We start from the raw sequence: 16960 nt of genomic DNA on the forward strand, positions 1-16960 counted from the left end.
AGTCGTGTAATCCTCAAACCAAATGGAAATACGTAAAAAGTTCATCATGTATTATGAAAGAATGCCATCTGACCAGTTATACAGGTGATGCCAAATCTTGAAGACACTGCTTACGTCTATACTCGTAATTTACTCGAAACGAGTACTTTATACAATATATATAAGTTGTTCTGCCATATGCGAAGTTCAAATGCTATTATAACGACTAATCCCACATTGAAATAGACTAAGCCCACCACTCGAAAATACAAAGGTTGAGAGAAGAAGCACCGACTCAAATAATAAAATGTAGAATCTTTTTGCAAGAAATCCACGGTAGAATTTCTCAGTTTGCATGAATATGAACGACCGTTTCAAGATCAACCGACTTGTTCTCGCTTGATTTTGACGTTGAGTCATCATTAGCTTTCGATGTAGCAGAATCTTTCCCAGCTGTACTTTGGCTCACAGACCTGGACAAGGGCATATCATGATCGTGCTTTCCTTCATATGTTGTAATAACAAGCTGTGGATCGTGGGGAGCTCTTTCCACATGTTTCTTGACTGGGCAACCAGCATTCGAACACCGGTAATAACTCCTAAACGACATGGAAAACAGTAGAAATTAGAGAGATCAGGAGGCAGCTCCAATTCGACGAGTTCAAACAAAGGAGACGCAACGAAGTTCAGAAAAGAAAGTCATTCATCTCTTTGTATATTGAGAGTAAAAAACGATGATATATGGCTGATGTAGATTGAAAAACGAAATTGTGTTAAAACATAATGACTGTCAAAAACAATCTGGCTGCAACATAGATTCACAGAACATTATGATCAGAATTTACATAAAAAGAAAAAAACATTAATATATTGATGAATAGGGTAATTAGCATGAACATGTAGAACAAACCCGTTGGTGGCTAGAATAAAGAAAAATTACAAGAACATCACCCTAGGTCTGAAAAATTAGGTCGATAGCACTTCTTTTTCTTAGTTCATTGTCTTTGTTTCCCATTTGTCACAAATAACTACTCTCTCTTAACAATAAAATAGTTTTTGGAAGGCACAGAAAAAAATAGCCAACAGATGTGCATGCAAGCCTCCAAGCAATGACCCACAAGGATGACCATTTGATCTCTTCATGAACGTTCAGTAGAGCAGGAGATTTATCAGCAAGAATAACAAAAATTTGAGAAGTACAGCATTCTATCTAAAGCAAGAACTGAGAATTCGATTAATTAAGCTAAAAAAAACATGAGAAGCCATGAAATCCACATTGCCGCAAAAACATGCTATCTCACATTGGAAGAAAAACGCAGGGGAGCGTGGGAAAGAGGGATATCCATAAGGAGAAAATTCAGTAAAAATCTAATTCAAATGATGGGTTGAGAACAAATTATTCTGACAGTTGAGTTATGGGGGAAGGTACTGTTTGGGCTTCTTATTAAGCAGCAAGAGACATCCTGACAAATAAAAAACAACAGTTTTAAATAAAGATGTAAAACGTCCTGCCTTGACGAGTTATTTTTTTATCTTCTGATTATCCTGATGGCCACATCCAACCCTAAATCTAAGGAAGCAGCCAAATAACAAGAAAACAATGAAAGAGACTTGCAGGAGTTCTCATATGGAAATAAGGGGTAGCTATTTCCTAAACCTTTGATTTGAAGGAAATATCAGCAATGTTTCCTCAGGAAGCAATAAGTGCAGCTATGGAAATAGAACTTAAGCCTAAAATTCCGCGAACTCGACCAAAATCAGCAACCAATAATTCACAGAGCAGAGAGAAGCATCCAATTCATGAATTGTCATATAATGATGACTGGAAGATTTAATTTGTACACATATATGCTATATCAAGAGAACTATGTGGCAAGCAAATCATTACTCTGCCGCATTAAAATACCGCGTTACCTAGGATTAGGATTTCCCTTCACCAACTTCTGTCCGTATTTTCGCCAGCGGTAGCCATCATTTATTATGTCAACCACACTCAAAGTTTGAACAACATGCCGTGATTCATTATTAGGTTTAGTCACGAAATTGCCATCAGCACAAGAACTTGATATCTTCCTGCAGTAAGGGCATTAACCACAGTACCATATTAGTCAGCAGCCAAAGTGATATCAAGCACTACAACTATGTGAAGCTTTTGAATGAACATACTGCCGTTTAGAGTCAGGACAATCAGCCTTGTCATTGTTTAAATGTGAAACTACACCTGTCACACTATCACCACTTCCCACAACCATCAATGGTGTTGAGGTTTCTGCTGGTGGGCTGTGTCGACATGCTTCATGACGAGTAATGATCGACCCAGCATCAGCTGAGAAAAGTTCAATGTAATAAATTCATGAACTGTTCAAAGTATCAACAATTCAAGACAAAACCAAAGAGATTTTAAAAGTTACCTTCTGATGTAGTTGCAATAGGTATCTCCAGCACTCTTACTTCAGAACTGGAGGCAACTTGGGGACCATGCTGTGCTTTAGGATGTTTATGTTCCCCAAGATAATTAACATCCGTTTTGACTCCACCATGTGATCTCTCCACTTGCTTTTTTGCAAGGCAATTGGGATGAGTACATTTATAATAGCTTCGAATATATTGGTTTCCTTTCACAAGCTTCTGCCCGTATTTTCTCCAGCTATAGCCATCATCCAATATTTTATCACTCCCTTTAGACGGGGCGCTTTCTCCCTCAGATTGGGACCCATGAACCCCAGCATCAGGGTTCCGTCGTGGCTGCAATTTCTCCACTTTCTCAAATTTCATAGAATATGTGAAACCCTGTTGATCAGATGGTGACAAAGTTGCCCTGACACATGAACTAGGCATTGGTACAAGATCCTTGGAAGGTGTTTGCTTCTCCATAGAAAAGCTTTCTTCTTTTCCATCAAGAGTATAGAGTCCAGCATCCAGGGACTGGCTAGGTTCCTCCTTGGATGCAATTTGTTTAGGAACAGCAGACAAAATACTAGAAATACTAATTTGATGAGATTGTAAACTAAAACTTCCGGTTTCTACATTCTTCTCTGTCCTCAAATTTTCCCAAGTCTTATCAGGTTTTATGTAAGTCGTACAATTTTTTTCTTGAGTTTGGGACGTAGAAATCCCACTAGAACTTTGGACATGCAGCAAATTATCCGAATCTATCTCCCTCTTTACCAAATAAGTTTGTCCTTTATCACAAATTCTTGACTTTTGGACAGGGAGAACACGTACTTTATCAGATTTCTCTTTCCTTGTTTTGTGAGAGACTTTCTTTTGGCCAATTTTGTTTTCAGTCATTCCTTGATTTGAACTTGCTTTTTGCATCAGCAAATCTGAATCCTTTCGTGGCATAAGAGAAACAGTTAGTTCTTCTCTGTGGTGTTCTGACACATCAGCATCAGCATCGACATCAGCATTTTGCCTCAGATGCAAATCAACACGTGTGGTTGCTAGAGAGTTAGTATCCAATTTTGAAGTGTGGTTTACATTCTCCAAGTTCTTCTTCCAAGAAAAGTTACCTAATTCTACATCATGTACCACAGAGGAATACTCTTCTTGGTCAGACGTCAATAAATGACTATCATTTTGTAGATTTTGGCTCTGCTGCATGACTTCAGAGATATGATCTTGATAAGACTCTGATGTTTCCAATTTCAATTCTGGCTTCGGTTTATACAGCACTTTATTTGATACATCATCAGGCAATACTGGTACCTGGCTTCCCCTTGAATTCGGCTCCAGTTCATGAAATTCAAAGTTGGATTATTGCTTCCGCAGCAGCAATTTGTTTGGACAGAACAGAATCCAACACTTCTGAGGCAGTCTCCTCCATATAAGCATTAAAATAAAGGACACAGTCAATTCATCTGACCGCACCAAAGCAATTTCCAGAGTAAAAAAAAACAGGGAAAATACCAAAAACGAAGAGAAATGGATATTAACTACGGAACCGTGGAACAATTTACCGATATTCAAATCTAAGTAATCATTAGAGGAGCGGAAACTGTAATTTAATCACCCAAGCACAACAAACTACTGCACATACGAACAATCGAGGAAATACAGCAAGTGAAAGAATGAAACACAGTTGGTAAACAAAGAAAAACGCTGCATCTATTCATGTAAATTGCAAACCCCAAATAAGCAAAGGGAGGAGTATGATTGCGATTTCCTAGTTGCTCCGCACTGCCAAACAGTAATTTATTTTTTTAAAAAAGCGAAGCCTTTTAGCTGAATCGATCGGTTCACAATTATTTATCAATTACAGAAGAAGAAAAAAGTCGTATAACCAATTCCAAAGCAAGCTCACATAATTCAGAAGAAATATAAATGAACATTCTACACCAAAACATGCAGAAATCTAGAAAAGGAAATTTTTTGCTTGGGTTTCCAAGGTTTAATTTACAACTGAAGAAACGTGAGAAGAAACCAATTACCTCATGCACAGTTATCAAAATTCAGAGGAAGAGCAACAGGGAGGCGGCGGGGGGCACGGTGGCGCTCCACTTCAGGGGCAATACATTAGTAGAAAGAAGCAAAAGGATTGACTTTGACCAAACCGTACGAAATGATACCTAAAACCTGGAGTATTCGTGCCAACTTTGTTGGGATCGCATCCGGATCTGGCCCACCCCCGAATGACCCGTTTCCCCACGGAAAAAAGAGAGAGAGGAACTTTTTGGGTTTTTTAAATTAACCCGGCTTTCCTAAGGGGACGGGATTTTTATCTCCGTCCCTTGAAAAGTTAAATGAGGGGCGGGTCTTCGTTTAATTTATTTTTATTTTTAGTTTCTTAAATCACATTTTAATATTATTAATAAGATATATGAAACTTTAATTTTTTAAAATACTATTAATTTATACACATAGTAAATAATAAATTAAATTATGACTACTAATGAAGACTAAACAAAATATAATAATATTTAATACCAATACCAATAAGTAAAGAGAAATAAATTATACTAATATTATTTTTTAAAAAAATCTAAAATAACGATATTAATAAAATAAGAATACCGATCCAACCTATTTGATTCGATGATAAGGTACATTTTACTTTTTTTTAAAAAAAAATGCTTCTTTTATTATATTTTATTTTAATTAATTTTTTTCAACTATTAAATATATAATTTTTATATACTTTATCATATCCATAGGTATGTATGGATTCATCGATTTATACAAAAATATACGATTGGTAGAAACATATCAAATGACCCGACAAAATTGTGAATTGAGAATCTTTCGTTTCATAGGTGCGACTTAATAATAATTTGTTGCAACATCCAAAGGAAAGCTCAAGCATTAATTATTATTAATCAAAACAAAACTATACATAATGACTAAACTAATCATAATTATCTAAAAATTAAAAACATAATCTCAAGAACATTTGGACGGAATTTGACGAGGTCCAAGAAACACTCCATCGGCATTAGAGCACAAGGCAGTGGTGGGTGCACCTGAGCCAGCCATAGTCAAGTCCAGCCCTCTGAACTCGATATCCTCGCATGGATGACTGTTGCTGCACTGCACATTCACTCCAACTTCCGAAGCCGACGTCCCCTTCACGCCTATGAATTTCACATCTTTGATCTTTATGCTCGATTCACCCTGTAAATAAAAAGAGACAAAATAAATCAAGATTCTCTTAAATTTATATATATATATATATATATATATATATATATATATAAATCAAGATTCTCTTAAATTTATATATACATATATATATATATATATGCATATATATATATATGCATATATATATATATATGTATGCATGTGTGTGTGTGTATATACGCTGTGTTTGCAAGGGGAGTTGGAACAATAATATTGATCGATGAGGATCGGGTTCTTGGTGTTCTCGACTCGGATGTTGATGAACTGAACATCTGAGAGTCTTGCAGCCGATTTCGAAGGTGCCCATGTTTTGATTCTGACACCATTGTCGGTATCTCTAAATGTGCAGTCTCTTACGATGATCCCGCTCACGTCTTTCTCATTCTCGTACTTTCCTAGGCTTCCGATGCTGATGCCGTGCCCCGGACCACACACGACGCCCGAAACACTGATATTTGTGTTCCCGGAGCCGATGGACACGCAGTCGTCCCCGGTGGCTATGCTGGCCACTTCGATTCTCACGTGGTTGGAGTTCCCGATGTGGATCCCGTCGGTGTTCGGGCTGTCTTCTGGAGCCGTGATGTGTATGTTCTGGAACAGCAGGTTGTCGGAATCGTGGACGTGGAAATGGAACATCTCGCTGTCGATGGAGTGGATGTTACTGATGACGCCGTTATAGATTCGAAGCTTTACAGACTGCAGCATAACATGGTATCCATCATGCCAAGAAATTTGTTGAATAGTACATATATAGATTACAGGGGGATGTATTTCATTTCAAATGTAACATCAAATATAGAATACATCTATATGCATTCTTTCAAGCATAGACAGGCTCACTGTTTTACGATGATTCGACTTCACTGCAGGGCCGTAACCATGTCGTCCCCAAGACGATTCACCTTGGCCGTGAAAAGTACCGTTTCCATATAACATGAAGCCATCGATATTATGAAATGCGATCCAACAATCTAATTGATTAGATGAATGGCTTTTAGAAGCAACCAGTGTACCCTCCAAAAGAAAGTGAGTTTCCCCATTGCATGGCCCTTCAAAAGTTATGTCACCCACTGAGTATGTACCCTTGGGGACAGAGACTGTGCCTCCTTTAGTTGCACACGCTCCCTTCCAAGATTTCAATAACGCCTGCATGCACCAAGAATCGTGTTAGATTATACTTGTTCTAAATATTCTAGCATCGCTTGACTCGATAAATGAAGCATATAATTGAATAAAATAATTATGCATGTAACCAATCATTTTAGAACTCGAATCAAGCATCAGACAGTACTGCGTCATGTTTATATTTAAGCAGCACTGGTCAAGAAAATAAGGAAAATTTGTTAAACAAATACCTCGGTGATATCGGTCTTTCCATCGGCAATTGCACCATAATTTGCAACACTGAAGATCTTGCCTCGGCAGTGCACATAATTAAGTGAAGAAAATGTAACAAGAGCCCAAAAAAGGAAATTAGCCTTAGTTGAATCCATGTATATGTATATATATAAATATAAAATCTCTCAATTGTTGCGTAATCTGACCGAGAATTTGTGTTGTGACTTGCTATAAAGCTTTCTATAATCGATGATGACCAAGAAGAAATTCGAACCATTTATATATATAGTTAAATTCAGCCAAAACTTCAAGATTTGCATTAAATGAAAATGATGAATGCATTAATCAATATTAATCGATAATTCATTTAAGAATATTCAGTTACCCTTAACTAGTTGCCCCGAATTTTCAATACATTAAGTCGATAATCGGGACAATGAACACATGTAATAATCCTCTATTCAACCCAAAATTTTTCCATTCCTCCAAATTTTTTGGTCTTTTTTCTTGTTCATTTATAAGTAATAAATGCAAATCCTCTATTCAACCAAAAAATCGATAAGTGAAAATGATGAATGCATCAATCAAAATATTAATCATACACATTACGTTAATTCAATACATTTGTTTAATCGGGTCTCGGGACAACGAACACACACACACACACACACATATTAGCCTTAAATTATGCATGTAATCTCCTTCTATAAGAACATTTATCCATTCCTATGAATGAGAATATATTGTGAGGAGATTTGCATCGTTACACGCTAATATGCACTTTATAAAAAAGTTTAATATTCAAGATGTTGTTAAAACCTATTCAAATGTTGTTAAAACTTATTCAAATTCGAATTCTACAAATTCGAATTTCTTAATGATAATATATTGTTTACTGGCCAACAAGTGTTTTCCTTCCCTAATCTCCATTTCAAATCGCTCCACTATCGATTAAGTTATATAAGTAAACGAATAAACTACAAGGGTTCTTAAAAAATAAAAAAAACCTTTTTTACCGTCAACATTTTCTACTTGAGATTTTGTTATCCTATCTTGTTAAATTTTAATCCTAGTCCGTTTTTTGGTTTTTTTGTTGTAATTTTAATTTTTTTTCTCGATCACATCAACATTAGATGACTCATTCTTGTACGTGAATGAATGTCATATTTCGTTTCCACAAAATTTCAAAACCATTAACGTATGCATATCATTTATCCAAAGTAGTGCGAAACAAATACAATTACATCGTACCTCACACACAATCTGAGAATGAATTGTACGTGTAAAATATGATTCTTTTCAAAGAAGAAAAGGAACCTGAACTTTATAACTTGAAATATGAAGTAAAATTATTCGAAATATGTGTAGTGCTAGAATTTGTTAATGAACTCATAGATGTGTTGGCTAACTTCATGGGGCTTTTCTTGGTTGAGAAAATGTGCCACTCCTTCCATCACTATAACTTTTTCTAAAAGAGGGACGTGTTTCTTGAGGCCACCTTCGTGTATGTATTCTCGAGCACTTGGAAAATTGTAGGTCAAGTCCAGGTCGCCTACGATGAACCTAACCGGGACCTTTATTTGTGATCCTGTCCAGGCTGCCGTCAGCTCCCAACTCCTGTAAATCAATATTCGATAATCGATTTTTAGTTTCGCAGCTCAGTAAAATAAATTTGAAAATTCATGAAGAAATGTGGGTGACATTTGATGACCAATTTTACATTGAAGGAAATCCTATGTTCAAGGTAAAATTCAAACTAATCAATCATATAGACAATCAAGTTGGGTTACGTTCTCGAGTGACTTCATGTGCAACCTGGTGAAGTTGCAAACCATGTCATCTTAGCATACAAAAAAAAACTTACAAATCCATGGCTCGGTAGTAGTTCAAGCCACCGGTAAAGCCGGATTTACGGAACTTGGAGGCGTAATATTCGATATCCTCCTCGGTAAGCCACGGCGGAAGGGTCGGCGGGGATTGGCGAAACAATGCATCCAACCCTACTTCTGGAGGGACGCACGGAGGATTTGGATCCCTCGTGGATAGAAATTTTTTAAACACTGTTGTGGTTTCCACTGATGCAAATGCAGCTTCTGCTTTTCCAGGTTCCTATGATAAACCACACCAGCCGAATTTATTATTCATTGTTAATCCCATTTTGTTTTAGTTCCAATGATAACAATTACACTTTTATTTTATCCCTTTTGACTAAGCATGCCGTCAGTGTCGGAGTCAGAAATATAGCTCTACTCGTACTGAAATTTTAAACTCTAGAATCTTTTAATATTTTAAATTAATCTACCCGAACTAATATCATATTATTTCAAAATTATACAAAATTTACATATACATTTTTTTAATTTAAAAAAATTGGACCACTTTAGCCCAGCTTGCCCTGCGTGCAGTGGAATTGATATTGGAGTCAAAAGGTTTCCCTTTGCTTACAACAATATACTGTTATTTTGGATGTAAAATAATTCAAAAATTTATAAAAGTTTTGTAGACATTTTAAAAAAAAATTATTCAAGAAACAAGTGCTAGTACAGTATTAAATAATAGGTTCGGTTCAACCTACCTCAGAAATTTTACTCCCTCATCGTAATTGAGAATTTATTACGACATTGAATCAACTACTTTTTAAGTTAATAAAAAATATTTTACGGTTGAAAATGGATTGATACTCGATTAAATTAATCATCATGTTAAAATAATTTCAACGAGTATTATTACACAAAAGTAAAAAAAATCTCTAGACTTGTTTGTATTAAAAAAATTATCGAAAAAATAAATTTAGACTATTTTGAATGACGCACGTTTTTTAAAGTCGTGATTAAGTGGACGTAACGAGTTTTGTGGATCCGAAATTTTTGATGGATGATATAATTAAATACTTGTTTTAACAGTGAAATTGAAAACCTGGAATCTGCACATGTAGAATCCGTCCCCAAGCACTGCTCTGTAACCCTGGATAGGTTTCACCGTCGGATGTCTGGGCTGAAATACCACGCTCGTGTTCACCAAGGCCTTGATCATGTCTGGCCTCAGCAAACAGAACCACCACGCCACGATGGCGCCCCAGTCGTGCCCCACCAGGAACACCTGCTCCACCCTCAACTCATTCAGCAGCGCCACCAGGTCTCCGATGATATGGAATACCGTGTAGCTCTCGGAGGACGGCGGCGCGTCCGTATCTCCGTAGCCACGCAGATCGGGAGCAATGGAACGGTAACCCCTGGCGGAGAGATCGAGCATTTGGTGGCGCCACGAGTACCAGAGCTCCGGGAAGCCGTGGAGAAAGAGCACCGTGGCCGGCCCGTCGCCGATCTCCGCCACGTGCATGTTTATGCCGTTTACCTTCAAGTTCTTGTGGGTAATCTTCTCCATGTTTCTTTTTTGACTTTTGTCGTGTATGTAGAAAAATACTGGCAACTTTCGCTTGTTATGTATTTATAGTGTCCAATTTTATAGACGAGGATCAATTATAACAGGAGGTTAATGAAATAGATAATTTTATTTGGAAATTGAAATTTTCATCCATTTAGAATAGAATTAATTGAATATATTTAAATCTTTTTCATCAGATAAAAAATGAAAAATATTATTCGAATTTCTGATACTCGAGTAAAATAAGCATGGTTTTTTTAATTTTAGGCGAGTACTGAAAAACTTCAACCTGTTCGACCTCGTAAAAAGAAGGCAAAAGAAAAATAATTTTTGTTTAGAGACAGGTTATCATGTAGTTACATAAAAAGGCAATTTTTTCGATATTTGCCTAACAACAATGACAAATGACAATGACAGGTATTCCAATGGGATCGCACGTGGATTGTTTCCTCTTCTTAGGAATCTTGTAAAAAGAAGAAAATAAATAATTATGATGCTTCGAAACGAGGACAATAATACACAAAAAGGACAATAATAGTAATAAACATCAATATCATAAATACATAAACAATGAGGCAGAAGGTTTGGTACACCAGATCATTCAAAGATCAACACATGATTTTCAACAAGTAAAAATCCACTTTGTATATTTTAATAAGCCACAAGCATGCTACACAACTGCATCCGCCTCCAAATTCAAAGAACTGCCAACCATCGAAGTTCCGACAACTGTTCTTGCAGCAGCTTCCATGTTGAAAGTGTGCCCATTGGTACCGTAGTGTAGGCGACAAACGGGCATGTAAATGTCTGCGCCGCCCACGAGTTCTGTCTCGGTGGCATTTGTCTTCCTCAAAGTGAAAAATGCACGTTTACCGCATACTTCGCATCTGGCGGTTAGTTTTGTCACGGTATCCGCGAGTGGAATTATATCAAGAACAGAGCCAAAACTCTTCCTGTGAGCACAAATTATATACGAGTGTTGTAACTTATAACTAACCGCGTGCGGGGAATGAGTCCACTCCATTTTAAGCAAGTTCTTTTATTTTTCAAAACACAAGGCATGTCGAGTAAGAGAAGCTATACCTTAAGTAATCGCCATCAAGGCCAGCTACCACTACACTTTTTCCATCGAGATCAGCTGCCTCGATGCAGAAAGTGTAGAGATCACCGAAAAACTGAGCTTCATCGATACCAATTACATCCAACTGGAAAAGATGACTACCGATTACAAACGTAAAAGCAAAGGATCGAAACAGGTAATCAGATTGAGACCATGACAAAAGAACTATGGAAATGCTCAAAAAATGAAAATCCAAAAAGACAAGCTCTGCCTCAAGATAAAACCCACTCCTCAATTTAGTTCCACGATTAAATAACAAGAAAGACGAAAATATCAATTTTGTGAAGTCTGCCATGACACTGCCTTCCAAGTTTCGATATCTTGCAAAGGGTCAAAAGCAGCACTTCTAAATCCTGCCAATGAGACCCAACTCCAGAACATCCAAAGTCAAAAGCTAAACTTAAACGTGCATCAAACCCCTGATCAATTGCTCTACACATCCACACATTACAAATCTTTTGTCATGAATAATATATACTCCAAACCGATCTCGAGAAATAACAAGAACAACTGAATATTGATAACAAATGAAAATGTGAGAGTTGATGTAGAATGTAAAAGGGTCTAAAAAAGATTTACTTTATCATATGCGTCCGCACCAAATATAAGCTTAAAGGACGAAAGATCGGACAACGCCCAGCAAGGGAACTTCGTTCCATCGTGCGTCACCACTGCATCAGCTGCATAGCGGTTATCCTTGCTAGATTTGATAATCGCCACGCTTCTACAGTTCATGAATTAATCGATACATGATAAAATCTGCATAAAGATTTAAAAAAATCCAATCAATTGAGAAAAATTTACAGCGAATGAGAAGGACCTGCCGTTGTTCGCTTCAGCCATGACCCGACGGAGTAGAGCGGTGGTTTTGCCGGCAAACATGGGTCCGAGAATCACATGGATCTCACCCGGGCGACGAAGATCGGATCCCATAAGCAGATCAACTCCATTGGAGGAGGATAGCCGAGGCGGAGACATGGTAGACGATAATGATGAAATTGAAATTAAAGTGCGCTTAGTGGTTTATTTAAAAGAGAGAGAATTGAAAATTTGGAGGGATTCAATTGTTTGGAAATTGGAGGGAACATTAAATGTGTGTTTATGAAGCTTGCAGCGCACAATAAATCAATAATACACCATTATTTGATTTAAAAAATAATATTTTTTTTATTAACAGAAAGTCGTGAAACAAAATTGATTCGAGTATGTGCATCTTAACTATGGCTTACGGTGACAATTTAAACGGCCTCAGATCTGAGATGACCAGGTCCGTCCGGTCAGTTTGACCCATCGTTAAAACAAGTGGGTCCGCCGGTCGAGATTCTCGAGGTATTGTGACTCTCGCGTGGTCCAATAAATGAATATTTACTCACAACGGCATTTACAATCCAAAAGCATTAATCGCGTCTTTTGTTGGCAAGCTCGGTCGGGCATCTAATTGGATAAGTTCAATCTCGTATTTGTAATGTTAATCTTGTTTTTAGGTTCTATGTAAACCATGGATTGTTTGGTTGATTAACAGAAGTTGTTTATGTTGACAATTCAAGCATAATTTATGTTCAAACTATTTTTCAAAGTTTGGTTCAAAGTTAGGCTATTAAACTTTGAAAATACATCCATCATTCGCACTTCACCGAACCCAAATTTTTTCCTATAAATAGTCATACATTTTGCATTCATCCATCCATCCCAAAACAAACAAAAACACAAGCAATTGAATGTTGTATAGCCTAGTCATTTAGATAAATTTTATTATGCTATGTGGTTGCGGCAATGTCCGATCTTCCACTATCATGACAAAATTTTCTATGTGATTAGAGTTGTGTGAATTCCACTTTAAAGTGAGATTGATTATGTCATCCAAGAATAATTATTCTTGAAGTTCTTGGTGTTCTCTAAGTTGTTCTAGGGAGAGTTGTTGTTATCTCCTATTAGTCGTAGGAACGATTCGTACACATTATTGATATAGTGAAGATTTCTTTGTTGGACTTCGGTCTCATAGTTTTTCCCTAATTTAGGTTTTCCACGTAAAAATCTTTGTGTCGATTTCTTTATAATTATTATCATTGTTGATAACGTGAAAATATTTGATCCGATATTATCGGAAAAGAATCAACCCTTGCGTTGTTGTAAGAAAAGTTATTTCACTATCTTTCCCAACAGTTTATTGAAGTAAAACATAAATAAATTAATAATAGTATGTTTAGAAAATTTTTTATATGTTATTAATAATAATTTCAGGAATTTGAATAAAAAATTAAAACACATCTCGAGATTTGAACGGCTTTTTTACTCGATGGACCACGTAGACCGCTTTTTCTCTTGTTCCGCTGTTTTCGATGACTGTATTCAGTGCTAGTCGCCATGTATACCAACTGTTCGATCAAATGCCCCACTAAAATTAACCGATTATTTTTTTCAGTTGAAGCTATTTCTCGGGTTTAAACTGTTTCCAACAATTATCACTTATCAAGAATCCTTAAATTTGAACACAGTTTCAACAGTTCAGATTCCAGTTATCCAATCACAAAGCTAAAAGTTTATTCTTATCTTCTGGTGGGTGATTTCTGACAGAAAATAGAAAATGAAGCTGAGCTTGGTTGGAGAAAGAGTGATACTGGTACCATACATGAAAGACCATGTGCCCAGGTACCATGCGTGGGGATGCAAGACCCCGGCATCCTTCAAGCCACAGCATCTGAACCTCTCACGCTAGACCAAGAATATGAAATGCAGCTTTCCTGGAGCCAAGATACCTTAAGTAGAGTAACAGTTTCACTCTTCAATACAATCATTTGTATTCATAGATATTTTATTGTTGCCTGATTTTTAATGTAATTGCTACGTCTAATTTTTCTTTTTTTGTTTGGAATTATGAGAAGAATATGTGGAAAAGATTGACTTTTTGGTAATGGGGTTTTGATTGCAGAGCATACCTTCATAGTGCTGGACAAAGAATTAATTGTTGGAGATTTCATTCATGGACAACCCTATACACAAGGTCATTTTACTAATATATATGGTTTTTTTTTTCTGTAATTACCCTTGATCTTTAAGAAGTTGATGCAAATATTATTTTAATGCAGCTAAAGTTTCAGGGATCGATTCGTATTGGATAGTACCTACTAGCTAATTATTATTTAAGTATGGTACCTTCTAGCTAATTGTTATTTAAGTTGTGATATCTTTGGCGCTAGTATGATGACGATGATATTGTATAGACCTTGTATTATCTGTTGTTTAACTGTTTTCGCTGCATGTTATAGAGCAAGGACAAGAACAATGGTATTGCATGACTGTAGGAAAATGAATATAGAACACTTTCAAATCTGATATTGATAGGTGAAGGTGCTTTGTAATTTTCCTTGGTGCTTTCCTCGTGCATACTATTGCATATTTACTTTCCACAATGCTTTTTTCAGCCATGGTTGGTGATGTAAATATATTTATGAATGACCTGGATGATTCTCACATAGCGGAGATAGAAATAATGATTGCTGAAAATAAAAGGTATAACTATTTTCTTCATTTATTTTACATTTTACAAATCAATAAGTCTCCAGCTTCTGTTTTTTACACTGTTTTCAAGACTTTGACCAAGTTCGCGACAATGATACTTGGAATATAAGTATTTATGAATAACTCACGGAAACAATTCTCTTAAAGTGGATATTTGTGCATCTCTTTCTGTAGGAAATTGATATGCCTTTAGTTTGGTTAAAGAAGAAAGGTGGATTATGAAATAAAAAGAAGGGTCGTAGACTCATAGGTGTTGAGATTCCTTCAAAGGCATAAAGCTTGATTCCGAGGTTGAATTTTTGGTAGAGCTTAATACTTTAAGAAATTGGCAATTCTTCATGACCGTAAAAGTGAAAAGTAAACTGTTCCCAATGATGAGAAATATGAACAAAGTTAAAAGCTTAAAGTTTGAGAGATGGACGCATCTTCATAACCTTAAAACCGAAAGTAATCAATGATGAGAAATTTGAATAAAGGTAAGTATTCCTTGTCGTATAAGGTAAACACATTTCTATAAATATGTTCACTTGGACAACAGAAGAACTAAGATCAGTTCACCTTAATTTTCAGCAAATTTTGCTGTTATTCTTAATGTCAACTTTATTTACTCTCCATTCCTCTCTCCCCCTCTCTCTCTACAATTACTCTCTTTGTAAATTCGAAATAATTTATAATGGATTCTATACATAATAAATTTGCATTCATCTTCCCGATATTTACTTCTTTTTATCTTATTTTACAGCTTATATCATATTGTCTAGTCAGATACACAAAATTTTTGTTAACTTGTAAATGCATGGCTGGTTAACGCAACATTTCATTCTTCTCTAGGAATTCAAGAAGATTTCATATAGTGAGATTTTCAAAGAGGTGAGCACTGAAATTTTACCTTCATCTTGAGAAATTTTTGAATGACGCGACTATACTAGTTTTATCGTAGGTTAGTCATTTAAGCCAAAACGCAAATTCATTAGTTATCATTCTGCAATCCATCATCACAACAATGAACTATTTTTCACATATTTTCTATGTTTCTTCCTTGTATTTGTCGTCTTTGATATGTCATTATTTTAATTGATTAATGGATTCCGTGGCAAGGCAGAACAATGATCGCATGATGTAAGTTACTTTTTTCCTTAACTTGTGAAAATTCATTTTTATTCCATTTTTTTGGTTTGCTTGCATGATCAAAATACTAGCCAACTTTACTAGTGAGGCTTCCTAAGTGAATTTACTGCATTAAAGAGCATCCATATGCCCACGCCCTTCTTTCAAAGCACTTTACAGAGAGTTCATTTTTATTTACCGGGAGTAAAATATATATAAACTCAGTTGCAGTTAGCAAATAGAATTATAGCTTCTAAGTTGAATGAATAGTCTAATTTTGGGTGTTGATACCCTCATTGTATGTTGCACAGGTTACCCTGGAATTACGGATTACAGAGTAAGGAACTGCATCAGCTAATCAGTAGTACCGTCTCTCATTCCTAACCCACAAAAATACTCTTGTGGTTAGAGCCATTAATTTTTGACAAAAATATACACTCTCACTTAATATTCTGATATCCAAAAATCACTTTGGCTAAATACAGAGCTGCAGAAGTTTTTAGATGCCCCTATGTTGATGTTATGAGAAATATTGGGAATATCCAATTTTTAATCCACTCCCATTATGTTGTTCCTTTCATTTTATCTGATATTAAGTATGATTGCACCAATACGTAAACACATCTACATACAGGCTCACATATACGAATAAATTGACGCAACAAAAATTTCAAATCGGTTGTGATTACTAAAAAAATTTCGATTTTCTTCACTAAAAATCTCAAGCATGTGGTGAAGAAATGCTGAAATAGTCAATTATTTATATTATTTTCTTATTACTTCGTGTTTTTTTTTAAATAATAATAATTAGCAATGCTGGGACGTTATGTGCCGGAGTAGTCTGATGCTATTTTCTTGGCAATTGAAAATCAAACCAAGAAACCTTAACTTCCT

General features: G+C 36.0%; 5 protein-coding genes across 9 annotated transcripts; 1 reads left to right on the forward strand and 4 right to left on the reverse strand.

Annotated features, from left to right (window-relative positions):
* Positions 1 to 29: 29 nt before the first annotated feature.
* LOC142552778 (uncharacterized) lies at positions 30 to 4635 on the reverse strand. 3 transcript variants are annotated; one of them, XM_075662599.1, is made up of 5 exons: positions 4410 to 4635; positions 2391 to 3839; positions 2146 to 2305; positions 1894 to 2052; positions 30 to 578 (listed from the first exon to the last, which is right to left on the reverse strand). In XM_075662599.1, exons 2-5 carry the CDS (start codon positions 3580 to 3582, stop codon positions 326 to 328), a joined length of 1764 nt encoding a protein of 587 aa, XP_075518714.1. In that variant the 5' UTR covers positions 3583 to 3839; positions 4410 to 4635; the 3' UTR covers positions 30 to 325. The 3 variants fall into 3 exon arrangements, with proteins under 3 accessions (XP_075518714.1, XP_075518716.1, XP_075518715.1); XM_075662601.1 differs by having other exon boundaries at positions 2391 to 3796; positions 4410 to 4632; XM_075662600.1 differs by having other exon boundaries at positions 2391 to 3799; positions 4410 to 4632.
* A 723-nt stretch (positions 4636 to 5358) lies between these two features.
* On the reverse strand, positions 5359 to 7091 carry LOC142554276 (exopolygalacturonase-like). The gene is made up of 4 exons (XM_075664959.1): positions 6954 to 7091; positions 6403 to 6744; positions 5779 to 6294; positions 5359 to 5589 (listed from the first exon to the last, which is right to left on the reverse strand). The coding sequence occupies exons 1-4, from the start codon at positions 7089 to 7091 to the stop codon at positions 5359 to 5361; spliced, it is 1227 nt and encodes a 408-aa protein (XP_075521074.1).
* Positions 7092 to 8200: 1109 nt separating this feature from the next.
* On the reverse strand, positions 8201 to 10392 carry LOC142552780 (epoxide hydrolase 2-like). The gene is made up of 3 exons (XM_075662607.1): positions 9853 to 10392; positions 8801 to 9045; positions 8201 to 8553 (listed from the first exon to the last, which is right to left on the reverse strand). Exons 1-3 carry the CDS (start codon positions 10318 to 10320, stop codon positions 8307 to 8309), a joined length of 960 nt encoding a protein of 319 aa, XP_075518722.1. The 5' UTR covers positions 10321 to 10392; the 3' UTR covers positions 8201 to 8306.
* Positions 10393 to 10824: 432 nt separating this feature from the next.
* On the reverse strand, positions 10825 to 12543 carry LOC142554385 (thymidine kinase a-like). Its single transcript, XM_075665055.1, has 4 exons — positions 12261 to 12543; positions 12020 to 12164; positions 11404 to 11525; positions 10825 to 11273 (listed from the first exon to the last, which is right to left on the reverse strand). Exons 1-4 carry the CDS (start codon positions 12416 to 12418, stop codon positions 10991 to 10993), a joined length of 708 nt encoding a protein of 235 aa, XP_075521170.1. The 5' UTR covers positions 12419 to 12543; the 3' UTR covers positions 10825 to 10990.
* A 1191-nt stretch (positions 12544 to 13734) lies between these two features.
* Positions 13735 to 16859, forward strand: LOC142552782 (GCN5-related N-acetyltransferase 9-like). Of its 3 annotated transcripts, XM_075662610.1 has the most exons (6): positions 13735 to 13806; positions 14015 to 14201; positions 14370 to 14441; positions 14863 to 14950; positions 15791 to 15829; positions 16378 to 16859. In XM_075662610.1, exons 1-6 carry the CDS (start codon positions 13780 to 13782, stop codon positions 16448 to 16450), a joined length of 486 nt encoding a protein of 161 aa, XP_075518725.1. In that variant the 5' UTR covers positions 13735 to 13779; the 3' UTR covers positions 16451 to 16859. The 3 variants fall into 3 exon arrangements, with proteins under 3 accessions (XP_075518725.1, XP_075518723.1, XP_075518724.1); XM_075662608.1 differs by lacking the exons at positions 15791 to 15829; positions 16378 to 16859 and having other exon boundaries at positions 14370 to 14462; positions 14863 to 15740; XM_075662609.1 differs by lacking the exons at positions 15791 to 15829; positions 16378 to 16859 and having other exon boundaries at positions 14863 to 15732.
* Positions 16860 to 16960: the final 101 nt, after the last annotated feature.

The sequence above is a fragment of the Primulina tabacum genome, chromosome 8 (assembly GCF_025594145.1).
Source record: "Primulina tabacum isolate GXHZ01 chromosome 8, ASM2559414v2, whole genome shotgun sequence".
Lineage (NCBI taxonomy): Eukaryota > Viridiplantae > Streptophyta > Magnoliopsida > Lamiales > Gesneriaceae > Primulina > Primulina tabacum.